The following is a 16476-nucleotide window of genomic DNA, read 5'->3' on the forward strand; positions in this document are numbered from 1 at the left end:
GATGTGGGATGTGAAGACCAACAACCATGTACAAATACTGTGGGCACTATGTAATAAACTCTGCAGTGAGTTTGATGTGATCTGCCTTATGTAAGACAAAACAAAAATAATAACGTTAATTAAAGAAAAACATTAAAAGTTCAGATTAGCTCCTTTTTTGTTATTGTCTGCATGTTTATTTTGATTGTGTCCATCACAGAGTTTAAGGAAATAAATAATGAAGCTGTGTTTACAACCAGTATTTTCAACTCAATCAATTATAATAATTAGCCTATTATAATCATCAAGTTAACAAATCCTGCTGTAAAAAGTTATATACCTGCTTCTCGCAGCGCCGCCGCTGCTGAACAGATGTGCTGGTTGGGACTGTGAAGAGTTCACAATCATTGCTTATTTGGTTGGATAAAGTGGATTTGCACAAAAATTCTGAATAAGGAAAAGAGGAGACTGTCACAGAGATATAATGACATGGTTCAGCGTTGGCTCTACGGCTGCGGAAAACCAAACCAGAAGCAGATAGAACCGGCTCTATCATCAGCTGCTTTGGTGGAAAAAAACCCTAAACAGGAATTTGGTGTACTGACTCAGCTGTTCAGGTATCTCGGCGTCTTGTTTTCCAGTGACAGTGAGATGGAGCAGATCAACTGGCAGATCGGCGTCTTGCCTGTAGTAAAGCAATCACTCTCCCTTTCTGTCTTAATGAATAAAGAGCTGGGCAGAGAAGTCAAACTCATGATTAGGTCAGTCCACAAATGTAATTACAGTTTAACAAAATGCTTCAACCCAAACAGAATTTATGGCCTGAAGCGCTGTGGGTTTTATTTATTTTTTCTAAATTTCATGGAAAAGTATAATTAAATGCCTGCTAATGCTTCACAGATTATCTGTCTCATAATGCACTACCATGGCACAGTGACTTGTTTTTATATATATAAGTTACATACTGCAGCTTCCAAGATTCAGTCTTTGTTTTAGAGAACTGGATTTAAAATAAACAAACTCCAGCTGTTACAGTAAGGTGTGCTTCGCCAGAAAGACACACGGCAAAAAATTCCTGACTAACCTCTGCAAGGTGAGAGCAAATGCAGTGGAATGAGCTGACAGTCAAGCCCCGTCAGCTCATACAGAGGAGAGAAATTGCAACACAATTTGGACTCATCTGTCAACTGCCGGAAGGCTTTGACTTCAATTCAGCATAAAATATCCGTGATGCAAATTCAACTAGAGGAAGAAACGCCTGCAGGCAGATACTCCTTTAGGGAGTTCCCCCGCTCCCTCTATCTCTCTGTGAGAATTATATCATCTAAAAGTCTCACCTTATACAAATCAGCTGCATGTTTCAGACTGAAGCCCTTTACAGTTTCTCCTTTCTAACTCAGCTGTGACTCTCATCCCAGTATGACAGCAGACAACTGCCTGAGAAGGTGTGAGAGGAGATGTCAGAGAGAGAGCGGGAGAGAGAGAGCACATGCAGAAACCCTGGCAGAGTCGCACTCCTGCTCCTCCAAAGACTAGCAGTACATCAACGTGTTAATTCAATAAAAGCCCAGCCACAGAGTGTAAGCCTCTTAATAAGCAGCGAGACTCTCTGTTTCCCAGTCTCTTGTCACTCCACAGCTTCCACTCAGCCACATATCCATCTGATTTAGCTCCTCTCTGCCACACCAGGATGCCTCCCTTGCCAGGTTTACATATTTTCTCCTAACTTCCTATTTATCTCTCCTTCAATCTCTCATGGCCACCTCCTCCTTCCCCCCTGTGTCAAGAAGAGAGGTACATACGGATGGTGCAAGAGAGACTCTCTCACACCATCCATATGTACCTTTCCTCTTGTGTCTGCAGGGTGCTTGTTATCCAGCACCTATCCAGACATTCCTCGGCTGGGAAGCCAGACAGCCAGACAGCCAGACACGCAGCCGTGCAGATAGACTGACAAAAAGGGGGCCAGAGCGGAGGACGGACTGACAACTGGTCAGTTATCACAGCAGGACTGACAGGCCGAGAGGGAGGTGTGTAAGGGAAACAAAGTAGCATGAAAGAAAATGTCTCAAGAGCCTACAGGCTGCCTGGGTAGACAGGCAGGAAGTGTGTCTAAACAGTACTAAAACATAAAGGATGATAGACACAGGCAGATGAGTAGGGGACAGACAGGTAGGCAGGCGGAATCGCCAGTCAAGCAGGTCGTCACAGGCTGATGATGTGTTGCAGCCGACTGAGCTACAAGCCCTGCATCCCAACAGGCCAGAGGGTCAGCAGCTGTGTGGCTGACGAACACTGCCTCTGTCTGGGCCCGCTGCAGAACTGCAGGCATCAAAAGGCTGAGTATGAGTGAACTCGGCATGGGTCCATTTCCTGAGTAAAATATCACGGTTTCACGTTGTTTGCAATGCAATGATAAAAAAATCTAGAACATTAAAATATGTGGAATTTATTTCCTGAAGACTGGAAACTGATTCCAGACTGGCACATTTTTAGATTAAGCCTGAAGGAGTGACTTGTAGTCATGGCTAACAGCGCCATGACTCCGTGATGGGTTTCTTGTTCCATTGTGGTCTGTTTTAAAAGTTAATTTTAGATATTTTATCTTGGTATATTGTGTTTTCCTTTTAAACTGTTTTTTGTTGTTAAAGGCCCATCAGGGGATGCATGTTGCAAATTAGCTAAGACTATAAATGTTATAGCGTTCTGTATTTGTTTATGCTTAACACTTGTCCCCATGCAAATAAGCAATAAAGAAAGAAATATGTGACTGCTGTTAATTAACTGGATGGATGGATGGATGGATGGATGGATGGATGGATGGATGGATGGATGGATGGATGGATGGATGGATGGATGGATGGATGGATGGATGGATGGNGATGGATGGATGGATGGATGGATGGATGGATGGATGGATGGATGGATGGATGGATGGATGGATGGATGGATGGATGGATGGATGGATGGATGGATACTGCTAAAACATCAGTTATGTTATCTATAACACGTACTGTTTTTTTCTGTCACATACACTAAAGCAAAAATAAAAACCAGGTGAATTCTGTAATAGGTTTCAACAACATAACACCAGTCTAGCTTTTTGCTTACTTAGACAAGGCAAAGTTAGCTGCTAAATTAGTCAGGCTGTCTGCTGACTCCCTGACCAAATGCCAAATGTGGCTTTTGCAAATTTGTAAAAATCAATTCAAATTAGTAATTTTAAATAGCACCAATATTTATTTCTTACAAAAAATGTGAGACTAGCTGAGGGAAGAAGAAATGTGCTGACGTTTCAGAAAGTCAGAGAGGCAGAGTGAAACACTAAGAACATGACAGTATTGATCAGAACCAGAGAGTCGAATTACTGCTTTATCAACATAAGAAATAAAAAGGCTTTTTACTGAACCAAACTCTGGTTACTGAACCAAAGTCTACAGTCAGTTAACCTTCACCAATTTCTTCCATTGTTATCTTTTTTATGTGGGTATCAGTCCCTTAATCTGCCTCAATCTGAGGGACATAAAGTAACAGCAAGTAATGATTCATGACACAACCATCATGTATGGATGGTCCTGAAAGCTCAGATGTAAAAAATAATAATAACGGCAATCAAGTTATGTCCAAGGAAAACTTTTGAAGCTAAAAATTGCTTCCCTGCAGGGAGGAATTCTAGGAAAACATTAGCGGTGGCACAGAGACAGAGGGCAAGAGGCATTGACGGAACTGCCAGAACAGCTGGTCAACACTCCAGGTACAGGATGATGATTATGAGGGGGAGGATGATAAGGGTTATTAAGCTCAGCTGGTTTAGGAAAATATTAGTCAGGGCAAGTTCACAGCCACAAAGAGGCAATGTCCTTTACACTTGCATGCTAAAAAAAAGCTTTTACTTTAAAACATTTACGCAGAAGGTAAAAACTCCTACATTAAGAAATAGGGCACAACTCCATTTCAACAGAATTAACAGTGTCCTTTTATTTAATTGCTGTGACGACTTTGAAAGCCCCCTTTTTATTTCCAAGATGACAGAAATTAGTCATCTCCTATAACATTTCACAAGGTTGGAGCATACAGATTGTAGAGAGGGGGTCTTTGATCTGCAGATTGACCAGAGTCATGGGTCTTCCCTCGTGCTATTCTTTTCAGCTTTTACAGATTTTAATACAGTTTAGATCTAGGAGATGAGATAGTCATGGAAGAAAGCTAATTTGTTGACCCGCGTGTGTGGATTTTATCATAAGCTTTGTTAAAAATATATAATTAGTTACGCCATCCAGGGGTCTTTGGCAGAGGAATTGGCCCACAGCATCACAGATTCTTCACCTTACCAAGCAGCAGCCATTAAAAGGTTTTGTACATATACACCCCTTGTTCTATACCAGACCTACCTGGTAGCTGAAAAACTCAAAGAATTCTCTGACCAAACAGGAACAGATAAAATCCCTGTAAAATCTAAAATCCACATATTTATGTTTGTCACAGTGGGGCAGAAAAGGCGCCTAAATAACCAGTTTGAATATAAATAACATCTAATAGTTATGATTGAAACTCTGTGACCCCAAATTGTCGATGTAACTAAACATTTTTTAGTACTGTGGTGACTGTAGATGCGGACGAGTTTAGGTTAAGTAGAATCTTCCTCACCTAAATCCTCTCGGCTTTGCAACAAAGAGAAACGGGCGTCTGTTTGCAAAAATACCCGTCCAAATCAGAAGTTACTCTACGCAATCTGATCAACGTAAAAAAAAAAAAGTGAAGTGCGTAATGTTTTACAAAAATTGTACAATTCCATTTCCTTCATTGGTAATTTTAGGAGTGGTACTAATTGTGATTTCCCCCAAAAAGGAAAAAACTAACAAAAAGTTATTTCCTAATGTGGGTATTTTTCCACGCTGGATAATGTGCTTAATTAAAAGGTAGAACTTTTAGCCCCTTTAGCTTGAAGGGGTTGTAATTGTAACCAGAGAAGAAGATTGCTTCCAGATCACTATTTCATTGGTTTTGGAAAACACTAAACAGATCATTTTGGGCTTAGTGGAAGAAAATATGAGAAACGAAAGAAAGAAAGACAAAAATTATTTATTCCTCTCCTAATGCTCTTCGTCTAAAATTAACAATCTAATCTCCCGTTTACTAAGACAACAAAGCCTCTGGAGATACATTTGGGCAACATTTAGGCTAGAAACAAACTGATATTCAAAACATGCTGCTAAAATATCAGTTAGCGTATTTTAGCAGAGTACAAATGCACAGCAGACTTTTCTTATTATACTCTAAATAGTTTTAAATATTTTTTCTATAATCTAAACTTTTAGGGAGGTGGCATTGACATCATTTATTCTGTTGGCGTTCATTAATTTGATCAGCATAAAACATATGTCAGTTTGAGATTCTGTTAAATTTCAAGACTAAACCAGTTACTTAGAAATCTATCTTTAACTTTCTTTTCATATAAATAAATTTTTTTTGCTTCTTAAAATATAAACCTCTGTTTAGCTGCGTTTTACATTCCGTCTAGATGTTTTTTGCACAATGTTAAAATGTTCCTAAGCTTAGATATATCTAATTCGCTGCAGCGAAAGAGGATTTACAGTCATCGCACATTCGAAAACGCACCGTCTGTACCACACAATGACCTATTTTCCCTTTCATCTTAGCTGTGAACATGAGTAATTTATGCGCTGCCGTTTATTTGTCTTTATGAGACTGGAGATGGGTGTGTATAACTCAAGAGGACAGTCAAAGAGCAAGTTTTCTCAACGGTCCCTTCATGTGAGTCATTCAGCAAAAACGTCCTGCAATAACATCATAGTGACAGCCAGGAAGTGAATTTTACCAGTAAAAAAGTGGGAGTGCAACATTTTCACCATATGGTGGAAACTTGACTCCGGGCAAACGCGTCTCGATTTCGATCACTCTGACTCAGCAGCACTTTCCTCTGCTCACCAGATGTGGCAATGATGCCTTTCAGAACAATCCACATACAAACACCAGCACATGAAGACATAACTGCGACAACCACCAGTAAATATGAAAAACTGCGGCTTGGGGTTAGGAGGTTTAAATAAGGAGCAACGGCCTCGCGTGATCTCTACATTTCATCACCGTGAAGAAACAAATGTCTTGGTCACAAGGCCGTCACAACCTTTAGAGTACAGTCACTTCTGCCAGCTATTTCCACAGCCTCTGTGAACTCTCCCCCCAAATATTTGAACTCTGTATGTTGACTCTTCTCCCATTAGGTCAAGCCAGTGTCAGCAGGGTGCAACGTTTCTTCATTAGGAGAAACACAAATGAGTCTGAAGACAGTGGCATCCATTTGCATTGGGTCCCCTGAATTTATACTTTATCACTTTTTGCTGACATCACTACAGTGGCTTTCCTCTTGCCAAGCTCACATTTGTTCAGTGCATCACCAACAGGGTTTCCTGTTGATGGATTCTCCAACCTGAGCTGTGGATCTCTGCAGCTCCTCCAGAGTTACCATGGGCCTCTTACCTGATTTTTTGATAAAAACTCTTTCCCTGGGTTGTCGGTTTAGCTCAGGAGTCCAATAAAGCAAACAAAAGAAAACAAAGAACAAAGCATTTCCTTAAGTTTTTAGCATTTTGTTCCCTAATATTCACCAGCATCTGAAGTCTTCAGCTGGATTTACATTGAGATAAAAACACACACAGAGGGACTTTATTTACTAATTAGGTAACTTGTGGAGGCAATTTATTGCAATTGATTTTTTTCTCTGTTTTTCTCTGATATGGCTCATCACACAAAATCCCAGTAAAATATATATTGATCTTGAAGGACGTTGCAAGGGGTCTGTTAAATAACATTTGACCCCCCAAAAAACAACACAAATATTTCCTGAAAGTGAGAAGAATTAAGAATTTCCCAGAAGTTGTTTAATGTTGCCAACACTGAGCAAATAAAAAAAACCAAAATTAAATAAATCTGCCATGGAGACAGGCTAATTGAGGCTGCCTTCCCAAAGCCCAGTGCAGTTTCCATCTTTTACCAATTTTAACAACTAGCCGTCTGCATGCTATGGTTCCAATTTACCAGAAACTTCAAAACAGAACATTTATCTAGGTTTTTGTACTGGTTAGTTCTGACTATACGGAGCCCACCACAGATTTATTCTGCACTTGCCAACAAGCTGTCGCAAGATGAGTTAAAAAAGAAAGAAAGACAGAAAGGCAAAGAATAACTGTGTTGAAGACAAATGGAAAAGCCATGACAGGAGGTGAGTCACAGAGCAAAGGAAAAACATAAAGTTGTTTTTCTGAACTGGTTGTACCATGTATCATGCACTGTGGGAGGTCATTTAAAGAATAGTGCAGGGATGCTGTGATGAACACTGGATACTGTTTAAGGGCAAATGAGAGATTTCCAGTACCGTGCATCAAAATGGCTTTTTGTTTCAACTGAACAGACACAAGGCCTGACCACTATCAGTTAATACAGTTTTCCAAAGAACCTGGGGAAAGATGTTTCAATTATCTACGTTCAGAAAAATCTGGAGATTCTAATTCAGGCGTGATTTAAATAGAAACTAAACCATGTGAAGTTCTCATGTGAAAATCGTGCTGGATTAAAAAAAATAAAAAAACAACAGGTTTGTAACTTATTGGTTGCAAAGATACCGCTGTGTAAAAAGCTAGATGACAAAGAGTTCCCTATAAAAGCATTTTATCACTTAAACAAAAGGGACAGATCAACACAAAGTAGTGCACAGTTGTGGGATGAAAGGAAACCTGTTTTTTTATTAAATAAAAAGTGTAGCATCCATTTCTATTCAGTCTACTGAGTCGGTTCTTTGGAGAAGCCTGTGTTGCTTATGACTCTGTCAGCTTTACACACGCGTCTAAAAATGTTGATTATTTTCATGCTCAGTCAGATTGAACAGAGGTTTTCGAAAAGCAGTCCTCAATTAATAATTTGAAGCACACAAAATGGTCATTTTGGTGAGCGATCTAGTCAAAGTCCAGACTAAAAATGAGACTGAGATTCAGAGGCATGGCTATAAACAAGCTGTTTATGCTTACGGACTCTTCAGTGTGGCTTAATTCGAACTATTCAGCAAAGAAGAGTGTGCTGGAATTCCTCTGCAGCGGTTTAAAACACTCATTGCAATTTTCCCCATTAAACTAAATCAAATCAACATTTGAAAATTCCACCTTGTTTTTGCTCAGGGTCTTTGATATTAAAATCTGTTTGATCTGAAATACTTGAGTATTAAAAAGAAATTCAATAGAGGTTTCACAGCACCGTATGGGTTTATGGGCCCCTGGAGGTGAACTAACCACAATTTTAAGAACAAAGCGCACAAGCGGAATATGTGTGATTTGCTTAGCGACTGGAGTTTGAGCTGACCACAAACCTCCTTCCTGTTTCCAGAGTCTCTTAATGTGCTGGACCAAACAGACCATGATGTTGCCAGGACAATAAATGAATAGTCACACTTGAAACAGACAAAATTGGTGACTCACGTTTGGGAAATGAGGCTTTAAAATCTGGAGCTGATTACCATCAACGCATGGGAAAACTTTACAACTACTACATTACCACAGTGCAGGTAGGTCAGAGCATTTTTATATAAATAACTTACACAAGTCAGTCACTGTAGTTGGGTTGTAATAAAAAGCTGCATAAGCGAAATGTGGCAGCGAGGATGCCGAGTGACCCTGCTAATTTCAGCTCTGCGGTGCATCAGTGTATTTATTCAAACACAGAACGTGATGTACTGGAGTCATACAGGGGAGGTTTCATACAACTGGATTAAAACATGCACAAGAGGTGGTGTTTCTCAACTCTGGAGTTCTGATACCACCCCGAACAATATGTGAAAGCAGAACTACTTCAGCTACTTCCAGGACTCTGAGGGAAATCCTTTCGAACCCCAGGGAGAAGATGCACTTTTTTTTTTGTTTTTTTTTTTTCTGAACGCCGCTTAATCAAGATTCATGAACCTGCAAAAGTCTTGCATAGCAAAAACTGAACTCGAGTGACAATCACTAACAGATGGGCTGTGTGTACAGCTTGAGTGTCCCTGGAGGAGGGTAAGTTAGGAGACGTTTATGAGGAGAAGCTATAAAATAAAAACTTGTCACATGGATGTGAAAACAGCTGGAGCTGACTTCACGTCAAAGGAAAGAACATCTATGTCACACTTTTAACGTGTGATGTACATTGCACATTAATCTATATCACATGGATACATGTTATTAGTCACAAACGCAGACTCTCCTTTAGAGGAGATTGTGATTTCAGGATGTGAAAGGCTTACAAAGTAGATCATCTGCAGTAAAATGTAAAACACAGATGGAACTCTGAAAACGAGTGACAGTACAATGTGCCAAAACAACATCAACAGCAGTCCATGCAACATGAGAGTACCAACAGTGTATGTCGTCATCAACCAGCAATTCCTAGAAATATCAGAAATATGAGGAATAAATAAAAACAGAAACCAGCCAATCAACCCAGTCAGTGTTGATGGAAAGGTGGTTGGAGCTACAATCCTTGTCTTGTAAACTTGTTAAAACAGGTGTGTCCAATTCAGTCCTCTAGACATGCAGCATGCTTTAGTTCTCTCCCTGGTTCAGTACACCTCATGGCTTGCCAGCAGGCCTCTGCAGAGCATCGACACGCTAAGTTGGAACCATTTAAATCAGCTGTGTTGGATCAGAGTCATCTAAAACATCTACCGGCCCTTGAGGACAGCCCCATGTTAGAGGAAGCAAAAAAAATAAAAAAAATAAAAAATGAGTCTGGGGCAAAGGGTCACCTTACAGCAGGATGGAAAACCCTGAGCAACAGCATCACGGCTTAGATCAAAGCATAGTCTTGTGCTAGAATGACCAAGTAATAATTCAGTAGAGAATTGACAGAATGACTTGACTACTTTAGAGGTATTGCATGGATGAGGAGTTGGATGCCAAGACTAATCCAAAATGTGCTGGTTGTAGAGCTCCCTCTGCAGGGGTCTACTGCATGCTAAAACTGTGCTAATAGTGTCAGATCTCCTAGCAATTAGGCCACAAGTCAGCAAGCTACCCAAGGACAAAGACTCTAAAGCAGAGACATCAAACATCAGGCTCTAAACTCACTACACAGTACCTACACTACAACACTGATATGAGTGACAATTTGACCCCAGCCCTACAGCCACTTTTGTGTGAAAGTATGCAAAGATTATAAAATCAATCTATCATTTTCGTATCGTTTCTGCTCCTCTAGTCACACTTGCCCGTGACACCAGCAATGGAAGCGATGTTAAAGGGTGGAGTAGATCAAAAGCAGTCGAGACTCTTTGATAACAGATCTGATGCTGCAGTCTATCTGTTCATACTTGAAACAACACAGCTACTTAAAATTCTGAGTCCGAACAGAGTAAAGTAGAGAAAGCACAGTTTCAATCCAGTCGTGACACGGTGTCTGTGAAGGTTATCGATTAACAATCATGAGACTGCCTTGATCTGCTCAGGAGCAATCCCACTGTAAGCTGCGATGTGAATTAAAGAACAGGGGGGGGGGGAGCAGCGTGCAAGTAAGAGCCTGTGCCTCTCAAGCCTTTAGGAGTGAACCCATTGAACTCCCCAAGGTGCAGTGGAAGCTCTCAGAAAAATCTACTCGTGCGCCGACAGCACCACCTAGCTGCTGGCAAATGCAATCGCTGGCAAATGAAACGCTCATGTTTCAGAGACAAACCTGAGCAGGTATGGACCAGAATCTTATATCCAGTGAATCAAAAAGAAAGGTCAATGCTGTCATACTGCCGGTTTGCATAAACTACAAGCGTTTCTCAATAAAAAACACTTAAAAAATATTTAAGTTATGCACACTGCGGCAAAAAGAACTGAAGTTTGTGAAAATCTAAATCTGTGTCACAAAACTTGCTCAAAAAGCATAATGTGGAGGCAAAAAAAAAAAAAAGAAAAAAGAAGAGAACAGAAGTCTGAGGAAAATCTTTTATTCTGGCAAAGAAAATGAACAAGCTGATTTGTTGGTGTTACATAAACCATACTTCCACTTCGAAGCTTACTTTTTTGACTATTAAATTAATACAAACTACAACTACATGTTGATGAACATGCTATTTTATAAACGACACTTTGAGATTTTTTTTCTTAAATGATCCACCATCAACATCCTCAGCAGTCTTTTGGCCATTTAAAACAAAACTATTACATTTATATTTAAAAACATAAAAACACAAAATATAGCAGAACAACAAAGTCTGGAAGACAACTAAAAACATTTAAGACCACAAAGGCTAAAGCTAAATATTCTAAATGATTCATTTAAAAACAACAAAAAAAACTAAAATCCTAAAACAAACAATCAGATAAAATATAACATAGAAGAAACTACATACAACTTATGCTATCTTATAATTTAAGACAACTAACATATTTGATGTTGAAATTTAAGTAAATATTTACCTTTTAATTTATGAAAACAAAGCCGTATTCGTGGGAAAAACAAGACCACATGACAAATATTCTATTCACAGCTACTTTCCAGGATCCCTGCATAGGGACAACTGTAAAAAACGCTAAGCACCAAGGTCTTATAAGACGTTGGTTACGATATGCGACTACCGCCTGGCTCCTCGTCCTCCTCCTCGGCGTCTGCAAACTGCTCTGATTCAGTGGCAAAGCGGTAGCGGCGCCATCGCATCGGGTGTGCGTGGTGCACAGCTGGATTGTAATTAGCCGCCACCGGTGGATCGGCCATGTTGCTCTGCCGAAGTGACAAATCCTGCAGAGAGAAGTGGAGCACATCCTCCGGACCTGCAGAAGGCACACGGAGCCAGTCAGGGCCTTAAAAAGCACTCTTCTGAAATAAAAAAAAAATTTAGTTTCATAATTTCAACAGATTTTTCTACTTCCTGTGGAACATCTGATCAGGTCTGACACACTGTTACCGTCACGATATTATCATTTCTCCGTTTGTAGAGATTATACTTTACATTGATGGAGAAATGGATTCTGGAGTTAGTAAAAGTCGGTTTTACCATAAGGCACGGTCACTACATTCAACTCCACCCTCTTTTTGAGAGTGACATCTTGGATCTCTTCGTCCCAGTCTTCCTTCTCTTGCAAGGACATCAGAAGTGGCTTATAGCCTTCTGGAAAGGTCATGTCCGCACCTCTGTAAAAAAGACCCATGTTGTTGGATTCAGTATTATTGTAGGTCCTCTTTTGAGGTCTGAATATGTAAATAACACATTTGTCTAAATGCATTTGGAGATGTTTTGAACAGCAAACACCTAAAAGTCTATAGGCAAGAAAGGGAAATTCACATTTTGAGGACAATTGAACCGGAATCTGTCAAAAAAAAGAAAAGAAAAGAAAAAAAAAAAAACTGGAAACGACGACAGTACAACATGATACAACTGGCTCAGTGCTTACGGGTCCTGAGTTTTTTCCTGGATGCGGTCACTAAAGGGTGCATTGTTGAAATTACCAATGCGTACTGTTATAAATTCCATAGAATGTAAAACTGCCTTGATGCTTTGACATTACTTTCTGAGTTCCTGCTGCTATTGACCACGTCTGCTGTTTTTCTGTCCATTAGAAAGTACACCTGGCTGAGTCCTTTGGTTGAAAGAGACGGCAAAATCAAAAATCCAACAAAAAACTATTACTTAAACATTAACTATTACAGCCTGGACAAAATAGTATCAATAATCGACATCATAATAAACACGATCAATATCAAATAATATGTCTGAAAGAATATTCAACAATTTCACTGAACTCTGATCTAGAAAAAAAACAACAAAAAACAGCATTCTGGGGGATGTAGGCAGAGGAAAGACTAACTGCTCAACCTCTCATAGCCAGCTAAGCAAGGTTGGTGGAAAGGACGGACGGACGGACTTACTTACTCTTTGGTTACCTAGCAGCTCACTTACTCTGCCTAGCAACCTAGCAACTCACTTACTCTTTGGTTACCTGGCAACAACTTGCTGTGTAACATGCACAGCAGCAGTTTAAGATTTTGCCACTGTGCCTCATAACTGCTTAAAAATAAAAACAGTAGCATGGGGTGAAAACTGGATGAAACATTTAAAACTGTCATCGGTTTGGATGCATTTCAGATATTTAAAACAAACAAACAAACAAAAAAAACAGCAACTAATTATCAATAGACTGATATGAAAAGATTATATTGTGACACATTTTTCAGCCGCATCATTCAGCCCTACTTTAAGACTGTGTTGCAGTCTACCCACACCAGACACATTTAGGTGGCATATCATATTAAAAGAGGCTGTACGTTTGCCATGCAAAAGCTAACACTTATGTTGTGGAGATTTGCCTAAAAGACACAGCAGCCCTGACTAAACGTGTTCCTCAGTCAACGATGCTGACAGAAGAAGTCTTGGCGTACCTTTTCTTCTTGTTTCCGAAGCGTTTCTTTCTGCTTCGTTTCTTCTTGGATGCAGGAAAGCTGGGATCTGGCGCAGCTTGTTCAGGCTTATAGTACGGATTGACACCAAACCTGGCGGCGCCATTGGCCGTAGCATACTGCGGAACATCTGCAACTCTCCATCTTCCAGCTGGCGTACCATTCGTGACAGGTGAAAAAGCATCCTTTTGTTTCCAGGGGTTCTTCGGAGACACAACTTTAGTACTCCAGTCTCTACGGTCCAGAGAGCCAGCATTAGTACTCTCACTGGCTCCATGTTGGTGGCCATTGGCTGTGCTGTACCGAGGCACATCTGCAACTCTCCATCTTCCAGCTGGCGTACCATTCGTGACGGGTGAAAAGCATCCTTTTGTTTCCAGGGGTTCTTCTTAGACACAGCGCTAGTACTCCCGTCTGTACGGTCCAGAGAGCCAGCATTAGTACTCTTGCTGGCTCTATGTCGGCGCCTTGCCCTCTTAACCCAACATGCATCAGGAATGTGACCGTTGGGCAGATCGTCGGGCCTACAGGTGTTGTGCTGAGCTCCCTTTGGTTCGCACTCGAGTCTGAACTCACACTGAGGCATCACGTCACCTGTCACACAAGGTTAAAGGGTTCATTACACGTCGTAAACAATACATATTCTTTTTATTTCCTTCATTACAAAAACCTAAAAAATAAAGGGATGCAGGACATCAGCATTAAAATCAGTGTCAGCTGCCGTTTGGGACTTTCTTAAAATATCGGTATTGATAAGTAAAACTGCTGTGACATTAATAGACAAAGTTTATTTGAATCTAGTTAGTGTTTCAGGAGGAGGGTGGTCATGGCATTTGTTTGGATGTGTGACAATAATGCAGCGCAGGATTGTGGGATGTTTAGCTGAAGCACAGAGGCAATGTCAGCTGCGTCAAAGAAGTAGGGATCTACATATAATAGCAGAAAATATCGAATGTCAGCCTGACGAGCAGTATTGATATCAGCCCGAGTTTTAATATTGGTGCATTCCTATATTTAAAAAAATGATCATATCAATTATTGTGAATATCCGTAAAAATGCTCCAAAGCAAAAAGCTCTCAGAATCACCCTTTTGTGCATACGTAGCAGCTGAAGAGTCAGATTTTTCATTTTTGGCTGTTTTTTGTTCTCATGTTCAGTTAAGTTAGTGACCATTTTCAGAGGAATGACTGACGACCCCCAACTTGGGTCTTCAGTCATTCCATTTGGTTTACAAATGGCTTTCTAACCTATTCCAGATTAGATGTATATGAACGTTTTACATTTTTCCTTTAATTTCTTTTCGTTTTGGAGCCAATCTAACCGACTTCATGTTGTGAAACAACTTTTATTTAGGTGGTTTCTTGATTCTACAGGATGGGCAGTAGTCAAGCCCAGTATTTAGATGGCCTGCTTCCCTTCATTTGAAAACTGCATTTTTATGTTTCATCTGGTTATCTTTTTTCTGAAATTGAAATTTGATAACCTGACACTTAAGAGTAGCAAAACAGCAGACATTTGTGAGTGGCAAATAGTTTTTACAGGACTCTAGTACAAGTTCTGCTCAAAAACATTTGTTGAATATTGTGGGGAAAAAGTTCCAACATTTTTGGTCGCTTAGTCATTTCGGCACACTCACCAGACCTAAATCTCATAGAGAATCTATTCAGGATGAAGATGAGAAAACCCAGACCCAACAACGCAGTTGACCTGAAGACGGCTATCAAAACAACCTGGTTTTCCATTGCACATCAACCGAGCCACGCCGTTCTGTTCAAAGTCAGTCTTAAAGGGCAGGTATCCTGCATGTTTTAGGTCCCGCCCTGGTTCCAACACACCTGCATCAAATGACGTTAACAGGCCTCTGCAGAACATTGACATCCATGTAGCAAATCATGCAAAAGGAGCCCCGACCAAGTACTGATTGCAGCAAATTTATAACACTTTTTCAGAAGCCTGACACTTCTGTTTAAAATTTCTCTTTTCAATAGGATTAATAGTATTTTAATGTTCTGTTCTGTAAAAGTAAACTTAAAACCTGCTGGAGAAATAAAAGACCGAAACTATAGTATAACTGAAATTCACTTACTATTTTTTTTTTAGGTACTGATATTTAGAAATATATCCGACATTTAGCAGCTTTAGAGTACATTTTAAATTGTTTTGTGAACACATCCGTCATACTTTGCAGCCATTTCCTCTGAATCCAGCACTAGCTACTGTTTTCAAAATGCGTCCCTCAGACTTTCTCCGAAGTTTATGTTTGGATGCAGATCAGGGTTAAATCGCGCTTAAAGGTAAAAAAAAAAAAAAAACCCTCTCAGATTGAGCTGGAGTCAGACTGCACTAGGACGGTCTTAATGTGCACAGAAGACTAAAACAAAACCCTCCTTGTCTGAGCTGACTTCAACGTTACCGCGCTGGCGTCAGCATGCCTCCGTTAGCTAACCGTAGCGCTCTGATTGACTGACTTGACTCCTCGCTGCAAAAGTTACCGCGTTAAGCGGCAACCATCACACGGGTTAAGCGCCCGGGAAACAGAAATGATCATTTTAAAATAAAAATGAATTGGTTATCTTAACATCGGGGCTTCATCGGAATTGATTTCTTACCTGTAGCTGAAGTTGCAGGCAGGCCTGACCCCCGCGAAGCACCAATCGGCCCAAATCAAAAAAAGAAAAAAAAAAAAAAAAAAAAGTGATTTAAACGGGGTGACAGATAGGTGGCGCCAAGCTACGGAGAAATACATTTACTTCCTTTTCTCAGCTTGACTCAGTTTCAATTTATTTATGTAACTTTTTTCTTTTCTTGAGCTTCTGCACATCCTATTTTTATCTATGATTTCTGTGGTTTTTTTAGTTTTTTGTTTTTTTTGCTGCTTTATTTATTTATTTGCCTCAGCTGTATTAGACTGACGACTTATTCAAGATGTACCTCTCCACTCCCTCAATGACCATTGGAAATATCCATCCATTTTCTTTACACCCTTGTCCCTTGGTGGGATCGGGAGGGTTGCTGGTGTCTATCTCCAGCTAACGTTCCGGGTGAGAGGCGGGGTCACGGCAACACAGAGACACACA

The 16476-nt window shown here is 40.2% G+C and overlaps 1 protein-coding gene across 4 annotated transcripts; it reads right to left on the reverse strand.

The window, feature by feature from the left end:
• Positions 1-10935: 10935 nt before the first annotated feature.
• Positions 10936-16084, reverse strand: LOC103469612 (uncharacterized). 4 transcript variants are annotated; one of them, XR_001776529.1, is made up of 4 exons: positions 16009-16084; positions 13381-13992; positions 11999-12135; positions 10936-11774 (listed from the first exon to the last, which is right to left on the reverse strand). XR_001776529.1 is itself a non-coding variant. In XM_017304354.1 (4 exons), the coding sequence occupies exons 3-4, from the start codon at positions 12123-12125 to the stop codon at positions 11566-11568; spliced, it is 336 nt and encodes a 111-aa protein (XP_017159843.1). In that variant the 5' UTR covers positions 12126-12135; positions 13381-13992; positions 15036-15155; the 3' UTR covers positions 10936-11565. The 4 variants fall into 4 exon arrangements, 1 of the variants encoding a protein (XP_017159843.1); XR_001776530.1 differs by lacking the exon at positions 16009-16084 and adding an exon at positions 15486-15848; XR_001776531.1 differs by lacking the exon at positions 16009-16084 and adding an exon at positions 15041-15155.
• Positions 16085-16476: the final 392 nt, after the last annotated feature.

Source organism: Poecilia reticulata, linkage group LG1 (assembly GCF_000633615.1).
Source record: "Poecilia reticulata strain Guanapo linkage group LG1, Guppy_female_1.0+MT, whole genome shotgun sequence".
NCBI lineage: Eukaryota > Metazoa > Chordata > Actinopteri > Cyprinodontiformes > Poeciliidae > Poecilia > Poecilia reticulata.